We start from the raw sequence: 14,123 nt of genomic DNA, 5'->3' as shown, positions 1-14,123 counted from the left end.
TCGACCTGTGATCAGGACCTAGTAACTATGAAAAATTCTATTACGCCGATTCTTTGAACACAGTCTTATTATCTGACTGACTGCACATAAGCTTGCACTTTCTTCCTGTCACTCCTCGGATATCTCAACATGAACGTGAGTCTCTACCGTCTCTTGTCCGAAACCTCCTCTACCCCGCTAACTACCCGATATCAGATCATAGAATGGGCCTTCGGCAAACGCATGACCCCGGCCGAGAGGCTACGTAAACACCAACGCGCTCTGGAAAAGACTCAACGAGAACTCGACCGTGAGCGTGTAAAGCTTGAGAATCAAGAGAAAAAGCTGGTGGCAGACATCAAGAAGAGCGCAAAGAATGGACAAATTGGAGCCTGCAAGATCCAAGCAAAGGATCTGGTCAGGACGAGGAGGTATATTCAAAAGTTCTACCAGATGAGGACGCAGTTGCAGGCTATTAGTTTGAGGATACAGGTAGATTATCCTGGAATTCTTTCACAGTGGGAATTGCCGCTGATCGAACCTGTGTGTCTGAGCAGACCGTCCGGAGTAATGAACAGATGATGCAATCCATGAAAGGTGCTACAATGCTACTTGGAAGCATGAATCGCCAAATGAACTTGCCGGGCCTACAGCGAATTGCCATGGAGTTTGAACGCGAGAACGATATCATGGATCAGCGCCAGGAGATGATGGATGATGCCATTGACGATGTCACCGGGTTGGAGGACGAAGAGGAAGGGGAGGAAGTGGTGAATCAGGTGCTGGATGAAATTGGTGTCGATTTGAACAACGCGGTAAGATCGATTCAGCGTTTGGGCGAGCGGAGACTAATTTTACCCTCCAGCTTGGTGAAACGCCGACTGGCATACAGAAGGCGGCAGTCCCGGAAGGCCGCGTTGCTCAGGCTATAGGTGGCGGAGGCGAGGATGATGATTTGCAAGCTCGTTTGGATAGTCTTCGAAAGTAAGACTGAGAGCAGGAATATCTCGAAAGAAGGGTTGCATATTGAGCACGGCGCCAGGCGTCGGAGTAGACGGAACAGGAACACGTCTTGGTTCATTTTCTTTACCGGGGATAAGTCTCTATCATTATGATCCAATGCGTTGAGAGAGACTTTTACAACACGTCCACTGTCGATCCTCTTGGTTGGGATGTCTGATGATCTAAAACGGTTCATGGAGAATGCCTACATACCTAGAAAAGAAAAGTTTTCGAGTCCGGAATATGATATCCTGTGATAGACGAGCGACCACGACGATCCCCTAGCGTTAATGGATGAATGAATCTCATGATAAATAGGCCGAGGGCTCTATCAACGAGTCCAATCTCAGAGCACGGTTTCTGTTTCATTTTACCATCTCGCCATCTTACCCACTTCCAAGACCAACATCGGCTGCCGGCATCGATGCTCAGATCATTTAGGCAGTCACTCAATGGTTCTGTGCGAGCTCTTTTGTTATTAGAATGCATCGAGAACGTGCTCGGTATACCATCCGGTTGTATCTTCCTCAATTGGTCAACTCTACTGTGAGAGGTTGACCTAGAGGAGCACCAACGTTGCTGTACGCTCCCTGGATATTTCCTAGTTGTCTGGTCAGTCCTTCCACGACTCGATAAAATACAGGCAAATATGCCTAGAAAACACATATAGTGTTACGTAGTACATACCAGGAGGATAATAGTTGCAAACCGTGAAATATTGTGTGAAATCGGCATTTACCACTCCGTCAGGACAGAACTGCGTTGCGCAGCCCACCTGTTGGGTGCGCTTCCACACAATTTGTGAGAAGTGGCCCCATGAGTCGAATTTGCTGGTGTCCACATTGTCTACTTCGTAAGGGAGTGGGTAGTTGGGCATCTCCTTGTTGTACATGTCGTTACCAATCATGGCCGGCACCTGCGTGGTGGTGTATCCGGCGCCAATGTTTTGACCGTAGCCGCCGCCACCAGCCGCGCTGTAAAAGGTTGATAGCTTAGCTCCTGTTTCCTTATTGATCCAAAAAAAGATAGAAGATATGCAATTACTCACGTGTTATGAGCATACACACAGCTGGCCGCAATCTGCGCGGCAATTGTCGCTAGGTTGTCGGACCAGGTCAAATCAGCTGCGGAGTGGTTGCGGCGGTGGACATTATGGGCTTGAAGAATTGCATCGTTATAGGACAGAGAGCGAACATCATCCGTCATGACCGCCCCTTCTGCAACAGCTGTGATCGTGGAGATAAGAAAAGAGGTGGTAGAGAGCAGGGTAGTGCTAGAAAAAGCCGAAGTGGTCGCCCAGGAAACTGTGGAAATGGTGGTTGACAGTATTGTGCCAGAAGTAGAAGAAGTATATGTTGTGGATAACGAAGAGCTGCTTCTGGAAGTACCACTGGGGGCCGAACTTGAGCTGCTGGTCGTACTGCCTACGGCACTGCTAGAAGCGCTGATCGAAGATGAAGTGCCAGAAATCGAGCTGGAAGTTGCTAAGGTTACCATCGAGCTCGCTGCGCCGCTAGTGGAACCAACAGAAACACTGCTGAGTGATGTTATGCTGGAGCTCGCAAGACTGGTCGAGGAGCTGGATGTGAACGAGCTGCCGCTGGTATTGGAAGTAGTCGTGGTGCTCTCTGCAACAGGACTACCACCATTGCTGCTTGGGTCGGATTGTGTAGTGCTACTGATGCCGGTGGAACTCAGGCTGCTGGTGGTTGCACCACTTGAGCTGGTGGACATGCTGAGAGAGGCAGAGGTGAAGGATGAGCTTGATGTTGTTGAGCCGCCTATGCTGCTGCTGAAGGCGCTCGTCGAGGAACTAGAGGGGCTAGAAGACCCCGAGGACGTAGAGCCTCCAGTTGGGCCAGCACCACCGCTGCTAGACGAGGAAGAGGTTGTTGGCACAGAGGTGCTGGAAGAACCGCTGGGGCGAGTCGGATAGCCATAGGCAGGTGCACTCGATCCTGTGGAACTGTCAATAGGAGCAACGTTAGAGGATGAACTGGAGGACCGTGAAGTTGATGTTTTGGTGTGAGGAGGCTCGAACCAGTCGACCCATGGCTCAAGCTCTGCATTTGTCGGAGCAGGGCCATAGATAGTCGTGAATTTTGTGCGAGTGCGGGTCAATGAAGCGCCGTCTTTTCCGTCCTCAGGGGTCCAGTCAATCCAGACCAGATCACTGGTGGGCTGAGGGCTCGTCCAGATCGTAGTTGTTAGTCTAGGACCCTGACCCCCACGAGTGGGCTCCAATTCAATAACGATGCCGGTTTTGGTCGTCATTGCGCCCGCAGTGCTATAGACAGCCACGATTGGACCTGCCTTGGTCACCGTCCTTCCAGCCGGTATAGGAAAACGGGGGCCAAACGGTGGTCCTGGCCTTGGAAATATTTGGACATCTTGCCCACGAGCAACAGGGGTGGCTCTCACTTCCCCATTGCAAGGGCAGGATTGAATGATCCTTGTCGCCGTTTCCGTCAAAGTGACATCCCCGAACCAGTCAATCCAGGAACCTAGGGTCTGTCCAATGACGGCTAGCACAACTAACGTCGTTGTTGGAAACTTCATTTTTGAGAAATAATGCTTTGTGTATGACGCTGTTCGGGATGTTGTTGGCAATTCTAGTCCGAGAATGGGTCAGAAAAGGAGGAACTCACACTAGGGGGAATGAGTACTGCGTGTCCACCTCTTGGTTGGAGAGTGAGTATATAGAAAAAGAATTGGTAGAGAACTGAGAAATCATTGCGGCGTCCAGGAAGTTTATCTTTTCCCGGTTCCCTCTTTAACCACCAAGTGGAAAACCGGCGCTTCCTGACGAGAGCCATGTTCAAGGATGTATTTGATGCCCCTCCTCCGGCGAGCGAGTCGAAAGAAATTGGACAGCTGAAATGGACTGCTGTCATAGCAACTGCCCAAGTTCCGTCCGCAAATGGGCTCGGCCTTTTCCCTCTGGAGCGCTTGTACTGAACGGATTGCTCGGAGAACCCGAATGGAGCCGAAGAACAGGTCGCCCAGGAAACCATACTGCGACTCTGAGAGAGAACAGGTTCTAACTCAATGACAGAAATGGTGCCGAAGAGGTGTAGACATAGTATTTATCATTGGGTATAAGACCATGCTCATACAGATAAGTTACAAAAGGGGTTCGGGCCAAGGAGAGGGGAGGATTCCTGTCGTTTGGGTGTGGACAGAGGCTTCGTGCCTGGTACCACTCGAATGCTTGGTCTGAAGCTTACCTACCATTCCAAAAACAGTCAGGGCAAGTCGAGGATGTGACACATATGAAAGGGGAGATTGCAGACCAGTGGATAGAGGATATAGTGTGGGGTGTAACAGTAGACTTGATGGTGTGGACGAGGCTGTCAAAGACGTCAAGGTCCAGTCATCAAATGGGTATAGAGCGTACATTGTTTCCAATGTCAGCTACACGGGAAACAGGGTTTGCAGACCCAAATACCTGGTTTGTCCATAGCGATGTCTTGGAATTGCTCAATGTTAGCTGTGTCGCGATGTGAAACCGGAATGTGCAGGTCTCATTTGCGAATTTGCAAGGGAGAGGCTTGGAGACCCTGTCAGGTTCGAAGCGGCCATGTCTGCGGCATTTCTCTGTCGAGATGGTAACAGTGCCGGCGATCTGTTTATGACTAGGTATGAAGAGATCTTTTGGTAATGGTGTGGGAAGTTCGGGGGCAGTGGAGTGACAAGACAATAGCCAGGAAAAACCTCGGAGAATTGATACTCCACAAAGCTGGCCAATTTGCCATTGGTCATTGGCTCCATGCAGACTTCACCCGCAGACCACAGGCGGCGGCCATTTCTATGGACAAAAGTCCAAAAGGTGCTCCTAAGAACCGGCATAGATGGATGGCATATCTCATCAATTTTGCCAAATGTAGTCTTGCGCAGTCCCTCACAGCAACGGATCTCCCGCTACAAATTATCAGCAATGTGTTGCACCAGCACTGGAAGCAATGGCTGATCGTGGAGATGATCCCGTCGTCCACTCAAGAGTCCAAGGGCGGCCATTCCTGTATCCATGGGTCGGTGGGATTCCCCTGTCTCTTTTCTTCTAGCTCACGCTGCCACAGAACCGACGCCTGCGTCATCTACACGGAATCTCTTTGCGAAATGTCCATGTAACCTCAAGCAGCCCTAAGCGGCAGGGCAAGACGACTACCGACGATGACGCCCCCTACAATCTTGTTACCTCAGCCAAGCGCGCGTTTCAGGAAGACTCCAATCCGTCGCATCTAACCCACTCGCGTTCATTCACAAACCTCCCCACCTCGATCGACGAGGCTGCAATTGCCGGCGGGCCTCAGAGGGCTGCCACTTCCTTCGAGAGAAATGAGACAGGACAAGCCAGGCCTGGCGGAGCGAGACTCCGCAGAAGAAGCACCCTACACTGGGCTACAACGAGTCCCCGTGTCCGTCAGTCGACGCTTGAAGATATGGTTGTCAAGCGCCTTGCCGATACATGGGTGTCAGTTCATTGTCCAGGCATCTCCGAACCTGTGTACATCAGCGAGGTCGTAGAAAAGTCCATGAATCCGAGCTTTGCATTCTTCGATTTGGACAGCAGCGGGCCGCGAATATCAAGATCGGACGAGTGTACCATTCGAGTTTGGGCCCGGCCCTCCAAGACAGAAGACTATTGCCTGCTTGTTGAATTGAACTTGAACCTACGGTCTTTGCAATTCATTGGACGAAGCCTGGAGAACTTCCACCACCCGTTGCCTCAAAATTGCATCTTGCTACATCTGTCTGATGGAATCTACACCAGCTTTACAGATTTGCCTGCTGAGCCTCATCCCACTGTCGAGCATTCAGTTGATCACAGAGCCGGCACTAGCAAATCGGGCTCTACGTTCGACGCCCTCATGCAGCTCGCAAATTTAGATGAGTGTATCCAGGATGCTGTCAAGGTACGCTCGCAACTTGAGGAGGACATCAACAGAGTCCTTGCGGAGGCACGCGTTCTCATGGTCGACGAGGAAGAAGAACCCGAAATCGATGACGACAACCCTCAGGCAAAGGCGGCATTGGCGGCAGAGCAAAAACAGCTCAGGCAATTAAAGAAACGGCAAGAAGAATTGCGGGTATCTCTGGAACAGCAGAGATACGCTCTTGCCGTGGGGCGTGAAGCTGAATTCAGATGCTGGACTTTTGTCGAAGAAAGAGCAAAGGAGTCCAAAGAGCTCGAAATTCGGCTTGAGCAGATTGCAAGAGATTCCAATGGACAGATTAGAAGAATATGCGAGTCGCTCCTTGCAATCTTCCCCATCGAACCGCTCAAGAATCGGACACTTCAATTCACCATCCGCGGCATCCACCTGCCCAATTCGGTTTACAACGATACAAACCGAGATGAGATTGCCGCAGCTCTTGGGTATACTGCGCAATTGGTGCATCAGTTGGGGCTCTACCTGGCCGTTCCTTTACCATACCCAATTGAGCCATATGGGTCAGCTTCCTACATCTCTGATCCGATATCAATCGGGCTCAGCCAACGAAGATACCCACTGCATCCGACCACCGTCCCATACAAATTTGAATATGGAGTCTTCCTGCTGAACAAGGATATTGAGTTTCTTATGAACCGACGAGGTCTGAGGGTTCTTGATATTCGGCACACGCTTCCGAATCTCAAGTACCTACTTTACGTATTGACCGCAGGGACAGGAGACATGCCATCGCGGAAAGCTGGCGGTGTTAGAGGATTAATAGGCGGTCGCGTGACACCAGACATACTACGACGAGCTAGCGAAGACAGTGTCCGAAGTCTGCCGACACCGCTGAAACCAGAATCCGATAACATGAAGACTGACGGGACTGTCATTGGCAGCAGAGAAAAAGATGCCGATCCCTTTGTAACAACATCACCGGCGGTGGGCCTACCATACCGACAAGGACTCTCTGGAACAAGGAACAGGTGATAAAGATTGGGCAAAATTTCTATTGTGAACAGCGACATGAGCTTCTAATCCGATGCTGTGTCCCCTTTTGGCATTCACTACTGGTAAGTAGGGTGTCTACACCTCACGTGTTCAATACGATCCTCCGCGATTAAAGGGAGGCTGGTGGACCTTGGAGCGTGAATAAGTGACGTGGTTTTATCACGCATAGTGTGAGCACATGTTCCATAGTAACATTCGACACATGCCCAAAGTAAGAAAACCCGCATTGGTGTTCTACTACTGCCGCATCTCTTGTCCAATCAACAGTTAATCCTCTACTTATTTTGGGGCGCCATGAACAACCAGGGGCCCAGACTGTATGAAGAGCTACTACTTGGTAGAGCTTGTTGTTGACGTCCCTGGTTTTGATGACTTTGATATGCTGATTGCCATTGATGCCCCAGGCTGCCCTGACCTAGCGGCAGCCTTGCCGCCGTCAGCTATTTTGGACAATGAGAGCGGAGTTAGTACTGCTGTGACACCGCCGATTGGTGGGGCAGCCGCGGTGGAACATGGGCGCGGCTCCGGCTTCGTGCAACCCCAGCCTGCCCAGCACAGCCAGCATCAGCCTGTGGTGTCTTTGGTGCCTCCGCTTGGGCTCGCTCCTCCGGACGGCTATCTCGGTGTCGGTGTCGCAACACTCTCAGCATTCCAGCCTGTCGGTCCACTTATTAGTAGTGCCTTGCCTGCTATGGCCTACAGTGCTCATCCTCAACTGCCTGCCAACACCGCGGTCCATCCAAACACCTTCAAGAGTAGCTCTTCACCCGAACCCGCGGACTTTAATGTGGCACAGCCCCGTGAAGGCAGGTCTCATCGACGAGGCTATCAAGCTTGCCAACGATGTCGCGAGCGCAAGGTCAAGTGTGACCTAGGGAGTATGTTACACAGAGGACAGTTGCTCTCATATTCACTGACGATGTTATGCCACAGGTGTTGATGCCCCGGCAGATCCCCCCTGCAAGCGGTGCCTGCGCGAGCGTCTGCAGTGCGAATTTGCGCCGACAAGGAAGAAACAGAAGAAGTCAGACGGCACCGCGAGAGCGGTTTCTGAAACATTTGACAATGGTGAAGGATCGGCTATAAATAATAATGGCCTGTCCCCCTATGTCCTTCCACAGGGATCCCGGACGTCTGCTTTTGGTCGTCAATCTTGGTCACCTCAAATGGCTCACAACCCCGGACCATCAGTGACTTCACAACCGCGCAACGGCTCACATCACTCTCAGATTTCTTCCATGTATCCCGGATCAACTGCGAACAAGCCGGCATCTGACGTTCAGTTGCACAGCCAGGTAGCCGCAGCAACTCTGGGCGCTCCTGTGTCAAGCACTCAAGATAGCATCATGCTTCTTGTCGATGCTGCAAACGTCTTTGAAGATGTCAGTCCAGGCGACAAAGACAGCCCGCTCTCTGATCGAGGCGGACGGAAGAAGGCGATTTCGAGCCTTGGTCATGGCGGCCCTGAGGAACCTCCTGGTGTCGGCCTATCCCCTACTGAGCAGGCGGAACAGGAAGCCGGTTTGAAAACCTGGTCGCAGATGCGCTTTGTCCGCAACGGATGGTTCACCGCTTGGGAAGCTATGCAATATGTTGAATATTTCTATGACCAGCTGGCTCCTATGACTCCAGTCGTATTTCCAGATTTCAGATCACCCATTAAACACCACGTTCTGCTCGCTGACGAGCCCATTCTAGCTCTGGCTATCCTCGCCATTGCTTCGCGTCATATGCCCCTCTCAGGTTACGCCGCAATGTCTCGGTCATATCAGATTCATGACAAACTCTGGACTCACCTCCGCCGTCAGGTGGAACGCCTTCTCTGGGGCCAAGAACAATTCGGAGGTGGGTTCTGCGGAGGCGGCAACAATGCAAAAATACACGAGTCTAACACAGGGCAAATTACCTGGCAAGGTAGCCTGCGCACTTTGGGCACCATCGAAGCTCTTCTGTTGCTTACCGACTGGCAACCACGTGCGCTGCATTTTCCTCCCGGAGACGAAGAAAATGGCCTTCTCGATCACAGCCTTATTATAAATAACGAAGCGAATGCCCAGAGGTCTGTACAGCAAGATGAGCAGAGAGGCACGAGGGACTATGACAATCTTCCTTATGCGAGCTGGCTCGAACCTGCGTGGCGATCTGACCGTATGTCATGGATGCTTCTTGGTCTTGCTCAAAGTCTTGCATTTGAACTGGGTGTTTTCGATACGAACCACTTCTACTGCCGCCACCAGCATGGACCCGAGTCGGATTGTGCACGGAAGAGACGCATTCGACGTCTGGTGCTTGTTTACGTTGCACAGACTAGCGGCAGAATGGGCGTTCAGTCTTCTCTCAACGTCAACGAATGGGAAACCGACGCAGTCTGGGACAAAATCAGCCCGAAGCAAGACCATCCAATTGACATCATGCAAGGCTGCTGGGTGCATGTGGCCAAGATCATGAACCAAGCAAATCGGCAAATCTTTTCGTCCCATCAATTCACAAGAGAATTGACAACAACCGGAAGGTACAAGGAGGCCATTGCTAACCTCGCCCCTCTACTTCAGCGTTGGAAAACCGAGTTTGAGAAGGTGAAACATCATATTCACCCAGTCATGCAATGCATCTTACTCATGGAATACGAATATGCTCGCCTGTACATCAACTCACTCGGCCTCCAAAAGGTCGTGGAGTCATGGGTAGAAGGCGGGGCAACTATGCGGAAAGCTACCTTGCTCAGGATTTCAGAAGAGAACAAGCCTTACATTGACGAAGTCACTGAGGCTGCCCTCAATATTCTTAGCCTTGTCATTGACGGCATCGCCGCAAAAGGCTTCCTGAGAAACGCGCCTGTCCGCACATACCTGCGCAGCTTGTCGGGCATGATGTTTACTCTGAAGGTAAGACGCAACCCTACCGTTTTTACATGTGACACTGGCAATTGACCTTGTTTGGCGTAGCGATTCAGCTTGGGCACCCATGAAGGACTGGTGCGAAAGTGTCTCCAGCAGCTGGACCAAATCACAGAGCTTTTGTCCAAAGAAGTTGTCGACGACGTGCACCTAGCCTCTTCAACGTCTCGACTCGTGCAAAACATAGTTCGCAACGTGAAGCAAACAATGATTCGAGTCCAACACCCTGGCACCGGATCTGCAGGTCCGAGCCGCGAACAGTCTCGTCCACAGTCTCCACATCCCCACGGACCTGACGGCGCAAATGATCACTCGCAACAGCAGCAGCAGCAGCAGCAGCAACAACAGCAACAACAACAGCCTCAAGCCAACAATTCAATCCAACCAAAGCTCGAGTTCTACGTGAACGATCCTCTCGCGGGAATTCAAGCCAGACCAATGGCGGACTTGGATTCGCAGACATTTGTGCCCCCTCCCAATTTCGGCGGAGACCATGACATTGACTTTCCCTTACCGGATGATGTCAATATGGGCTCGACGATGGCCGACCTTCCGGGCGGCGACTGGCTCGCACTACCACTTGACAACCTCTGGGGCAGTGACGAAGCCATTGTCGACCAAGGATTTGGTGGCATTGGTCCGACGTTGGGTGGTCGAGACTTGCTTGAAGCAATCACCAATCGAAATTACAGCCAGATGCAGTGGGGCAGCCATACGTTTGGGTATGGAAATATGTGAAGTGGTGATGTGCGTTGGGAATTTTCTTTCTCCTTGAAAGAGTCGCTTCAATCTAGCTCCGCGGCCATGGCGGTAGCAAAACCTTTTGGACGAGTCTACGAATCTCAATCTTTTTTGTCAGAGGAGGAATGACCTTCGCAAGCTATAAAGAATGAACAATCATGGCCATGTTCGTGATGACCTGGGTGGCCTTTGGACGATGGGGCACTGGCTGAGACCCGCGCCAGAGGTGTTGACGTACGTAGTTCATCCTTGGATCTAGCCAACGCAGTGAGTTTGCAAATAGCAGGACCGGAAATTTTGCAAGAATAATCACCTCGTATCCTGCCATGTTCCCGCAGAGGCTTTGTAGAGTTATGTGACCGACGAGTTGACGGAGCTGGTGGTGCGGTAGTGGTTAGATCTAGCTTTGCCTCTCAAACTGGCCCCGCCACCTATCGCCGCCGTCCTCGAACTTCGACTGGAACCATCATCAACACTTACTGTGCACGTCTTTTGTCTGGGCACCAGTTCCCGCCCAAAATATTTCTATTTTGCAGCGCATGCTCGATTCTATCTTGCTTCCTCTCGATTCGCCGTCCTCTTCCCCTCTATCAGACCGAACCTGAGCCCGAAAGCATCGCTCCGCCTATGCTCGTATAACCAAAGCCTGCGGCGCGTCTGCCCTCTTGCAACGCCCTCAAAGTCCTGGTGCATTGACAATGTGCAAACCGGAGTCGCTTGCTGGCGCTATACAACTTCAACGGTACTTACGGCATGTCCACCGATGCTTCAATCACTGCTCGCCAACTATGGGGCCAGTCGAGTACTTCTCACACCAGCAGCACGGCTTCCGACGCCTGGTGTACCCCTTTGATACTGCCAAGTGGAGGTGCGCAATGGCAACCAAATCCCGTATGCATATGCAAGACTATGTGTTGATTCAAGAGACAGGCATCTTTATCTTCAATGACGATACCACAACGACCCTTTCGGCCCAAGTCACCTTCAAACTCCCTTGCGAAAACCCCGAGTCCATCATCAGCCCCGACACCACTGGCAACTCCTCCGTCATTGGCTTCTCTAATCCTTTCTATGCCTCAATATCACCCCAGATTTTCGCCCTTGCCACAGCGACCGTCATCAGCTATATCCTCGTCATCCTCATTTTCATTACTCCAAGGACCTTCTATGTCGGAAGTCCAGGAGGCGGAGGGGGAGCCCGTTTCCTGGGCCGTCGTGGCATGATAACAGGATCGTATGGATCGTCGTCCATCGTTGGCGTGGGACGGAGGCCTCTGCTGCAAAAGATTGCCACTGTCACCGTGGCAATCTCCCTCACGATCGCTACGGCAGACACTTTCCACGTCGCTGAGAAGCAATATAACCAGGGCTATATTGACTCGAGCCAGCTGGTCGACAACGTGGTAGATAGTTTGGAAATTCGCATCATCCGAGTCATCTCAGACACGTTCTTGTGGCTAGCCCAGGTACAAACACTGATACGGCTGTTCCCACGGCATAAAGAGAAAGTCACTATCAAATGGCTTGGATTCGCCATGGTATCCTTCGACACCATCTTCAGCATTTTGGACTCTTTCGTCAGTGGCAACCCAAGGACCCGGCCGAGGAGCTTTTCGGACGCAATCCCCGCTCTCAATTATTTGTTCGAGCTGGCGATCTCGCTAATCTACGCATCCTGTGTGGTGTATTATTGTCTTTCTAAAAGGCGTTTTGCATTTTGGCATCCGAAGATGAAAAATATCTGCTTGGTGGCGCTCCTGTCACTGGTTTCAGTTGTGATCCCTGTAGTATTTTTCATTCTGGACATATCGCAACCAGATTTGGCGGGATGGGGTGAATATATTCGGTGGGTCGGTGCTGCAGCTGCAAGTGTGGTTGTTTGGGAATGGGTCGAGCGAATTGAATCGTTGGAGCGAGATGAAAGAAAGGATGGCATTCTTGGGAGGGAGATTTTTGACGGCGACGAGATGTTGAACATGACACCCTCGGAGGATGCAAGTTGGCGAGGAGATGATACCAGACCTGATCAAGAAGGAGGTGGACGGAAGGGGATGGCAGAAGGCATGGCATCCCGATATCAACGCCTTCGTGTCCGGCTTCCGCTGAGAAAGAGGCGGAGGAGGCCTCCTGCGGACGGAATCGCCACCGGTGCGGACGCAACTGACGCGGGCGGTCAAGCCAATCCCGACTCACGGTATGTGATTCCCCAGCAGGTCATGATGCCCCCCAGCAGAAGTGACACGGGGAGCGCCGCTAGCACGGTGTACGCCGTCCGCTATCACAACTTGTCGAGTCCGTCGCCTAAACCACAGCCCGAACCGCGGTCCCAACCAGAAGGGTCTATCGGTTTCGATGTTCCAAAACTGTCTGACGACGCCGGATCTTCTCCCTCTGACGTCGAAAAGGAGCTCGCATTGGAGACGGTCCTTCCGATGCAACCAAGTCGCCAAGGACGAACCATTTGGCAGGCAATGCCCAATCCCTTCAAACGACGGAGATCAGAGCCCCCAGCAGAAGTGGCTGATGCACAGAATGCAAACGGGGTGCGGCGGTCACCAATCGATCGCACCCTTAATCTAAGAGATCGACTCGGAGCATTTGCGTCCACGCAAAGAGAGCGGTTTGCTAGTCGAGGAAATGCACCCGTAGCTGCCTTGCCAGTCACAGTCATTCCAGCACCGAAAAGTAATGGTCGGACATGGTCTCCTGACGATATTCGTGACCGGTCAACCGATGATGATTCTGATCGCATGGAAACAGCGGAGACTTCGGGTCAGCAGCTAGGATCTGCTGTGGGACACTTGAATGCTCCCGACCAGAGCCAGGTGGTTGTTATTCCAGCTCCTGTAAACGGTCAAACCTGGCTTCCAGATGAACCGCATGTCCGCCCTCAGCTCACTCCAGGCCCTCAACGTCCCGACGCTGCCCTCTTCCCAAACTCTTCGTCGAGTCCCAGCGAGGCCATGCGAGCTCAGCAAACCTACGTCCACCGGGGCTCACTCACCATCTCTGAACCAGAAGCTAGGACGAGCCGGACGGCAGACCCTTTTCAAACAGGTTTGCCAAGGTCCACAGTGTACGCCCGGCCTCTGGCCATTGCTCCAATTGCAGAAGACGCTACAGATGAAGTGGGCAGTGAAGTACCAGGTCCAGTACAACATTGCCCAGAGCCGTACGCTCCTCCAGATCAAGCTCGGATGGCTGACACTACGGGCGAATGCGCACGCGCCGATGTGGCATCGTCTGCTCGTGATACTGATGTCGGGAACTCCTCGTCACCTATCCACACGGCAGATCAGCCCCCCAGCGAACAGCTGCGCAGAAGTATATCACCAACCCCAGATAGTAGGGATGCTGATGAGAGAGATACGGGTGGCACGGCATCATGATCAAATTAGTGGTTACGTTAGATTCATAAATCAGTTACAATATTTCCATCTGTTGACGACTCTCGTGGCATTTGGAGGAGAAAAAGTTCGGACATGCATAGTCTTTCCAACTCGTGTCCCTCCAACGTCGACCGTGTATACTGATTTGAAGATGGCAGGGCATAAGC

General features: G+C 51.9%; 5 protein-coding genes across 5 annotated transcripts; 4 read left to right on the top strand and 1 right to left on the bottom strand.

Moving 5' to 3' along the window:
* Positions 1–129: 129 nt before the first annotated feature.
* Z519_11427 (uncharacterized protein) lies at positions 130–967 on the top strand (the record flags this gene model as incomplete). Its single annotated transcript, XM_016769139.1, has 3 exons — positions 130–471; positions 534–794; positions 845–967. The coding sequence occupies 3 exons, from the start codon at positions 130–132 to the stop codon at positions 965–967; spliced, it is 726 nt and encodes a 241-aa protein (XP_016614512.1).
* Positions 968–1,508: 541 nt separating this feature from the next.
* Z519_11426 (uncharacterized protein) lies at positions 1,509–3,540 on the bottom strand (the record flags this gene model as incomplete). The annotated part of the gene is made up of 3 exons (XM_016769138.1): positions 1,509–1,582; positions 1,669–1,955; positions 2,030–3,540. The coding sequence occupies 3 exons, from the start codon at positions 3,538–3,540 to the stop codon at positions 1,509–1,511; spliced, it is 1,872 nt and encodes a 623-aa protein (XP_016614511.1).
* A 1,251-nt stretch (positions 3,541–4,791) lies between these two features.
* On the top strand, positions 4,792–6,908 carry Z519_11425 (uncharacterized protein; the record flags this gene model as incomplete). The annotated part of the gene is made up of 2 exons (XM_016769137.1): positions 4,792–5,016; positions 5,061–6,908. 2 exons carry the CDS (start codon positions 4,792–4,794, stop codon positions 6,906–6,908), a joined length of 2,073 nt encoding a protein of 690 aa, XP_016614510.1.
* Positions 6,909–7,620: 712 nt separating this feature from the next.
* On the top strand, positions 7,621–10,564 carry Z519_11424 (uncharacterized protein; the record flags this gene model as incomplete). Its single annotated transcript, XM_016769136.1, has 3 exons — positions 7,621–7,807; positions 7,863–9,814; positions 9,875–10,564. The coding sequence occupies 3 exons, from the start codon at positions 7,621–7,623 to the stop codon at positions 10,562–10,564; spliced, it is 2,829 nt and encodes a 942-aa protein (XP_016614509.1).
* A 791-nt stretch (positions 10,565–11,355) lies between these two features.
* On the top strand, positions 11,356–13,956 carry Z519_11423 (uncharacterized protein; the record flags this gene model as incomplete). Its single annotated transcript, XM_016769135.1, has 1 exon — positions 11,356–13,956. The coding sequence occupies one exon, from the start codon at positions 11,356–11,358 to the stop codon at positions 13,954–13,956; it is 2,601 nt and encodes an 866-aa protein (XP_016614508.1).
* Positions 13,957–14,123: the final 167 nt, after the last annotated feature.

Source organism: Cladophialophora bantiana (genome assembly GCF_000835475.1).
Source record: "Cladophialophora bantiana CBS 173.52 unplaced genomic scaffold supercont1.22, whole genome shotgun sequence".
Classification (NCBI taxonomy): domain Eukaryota; kingdom Fungi; phylum Ascomycota; class Eurotiomycetes; order Chaetothyriales; family Herpotrichiellaceae; genus Cladophialophora; species Cladophialophora bantiana.
Note: the sequence above shows the minus strand (reverse complement) of the source record. Positions and strands in the feature narration are given on the sequence as shown.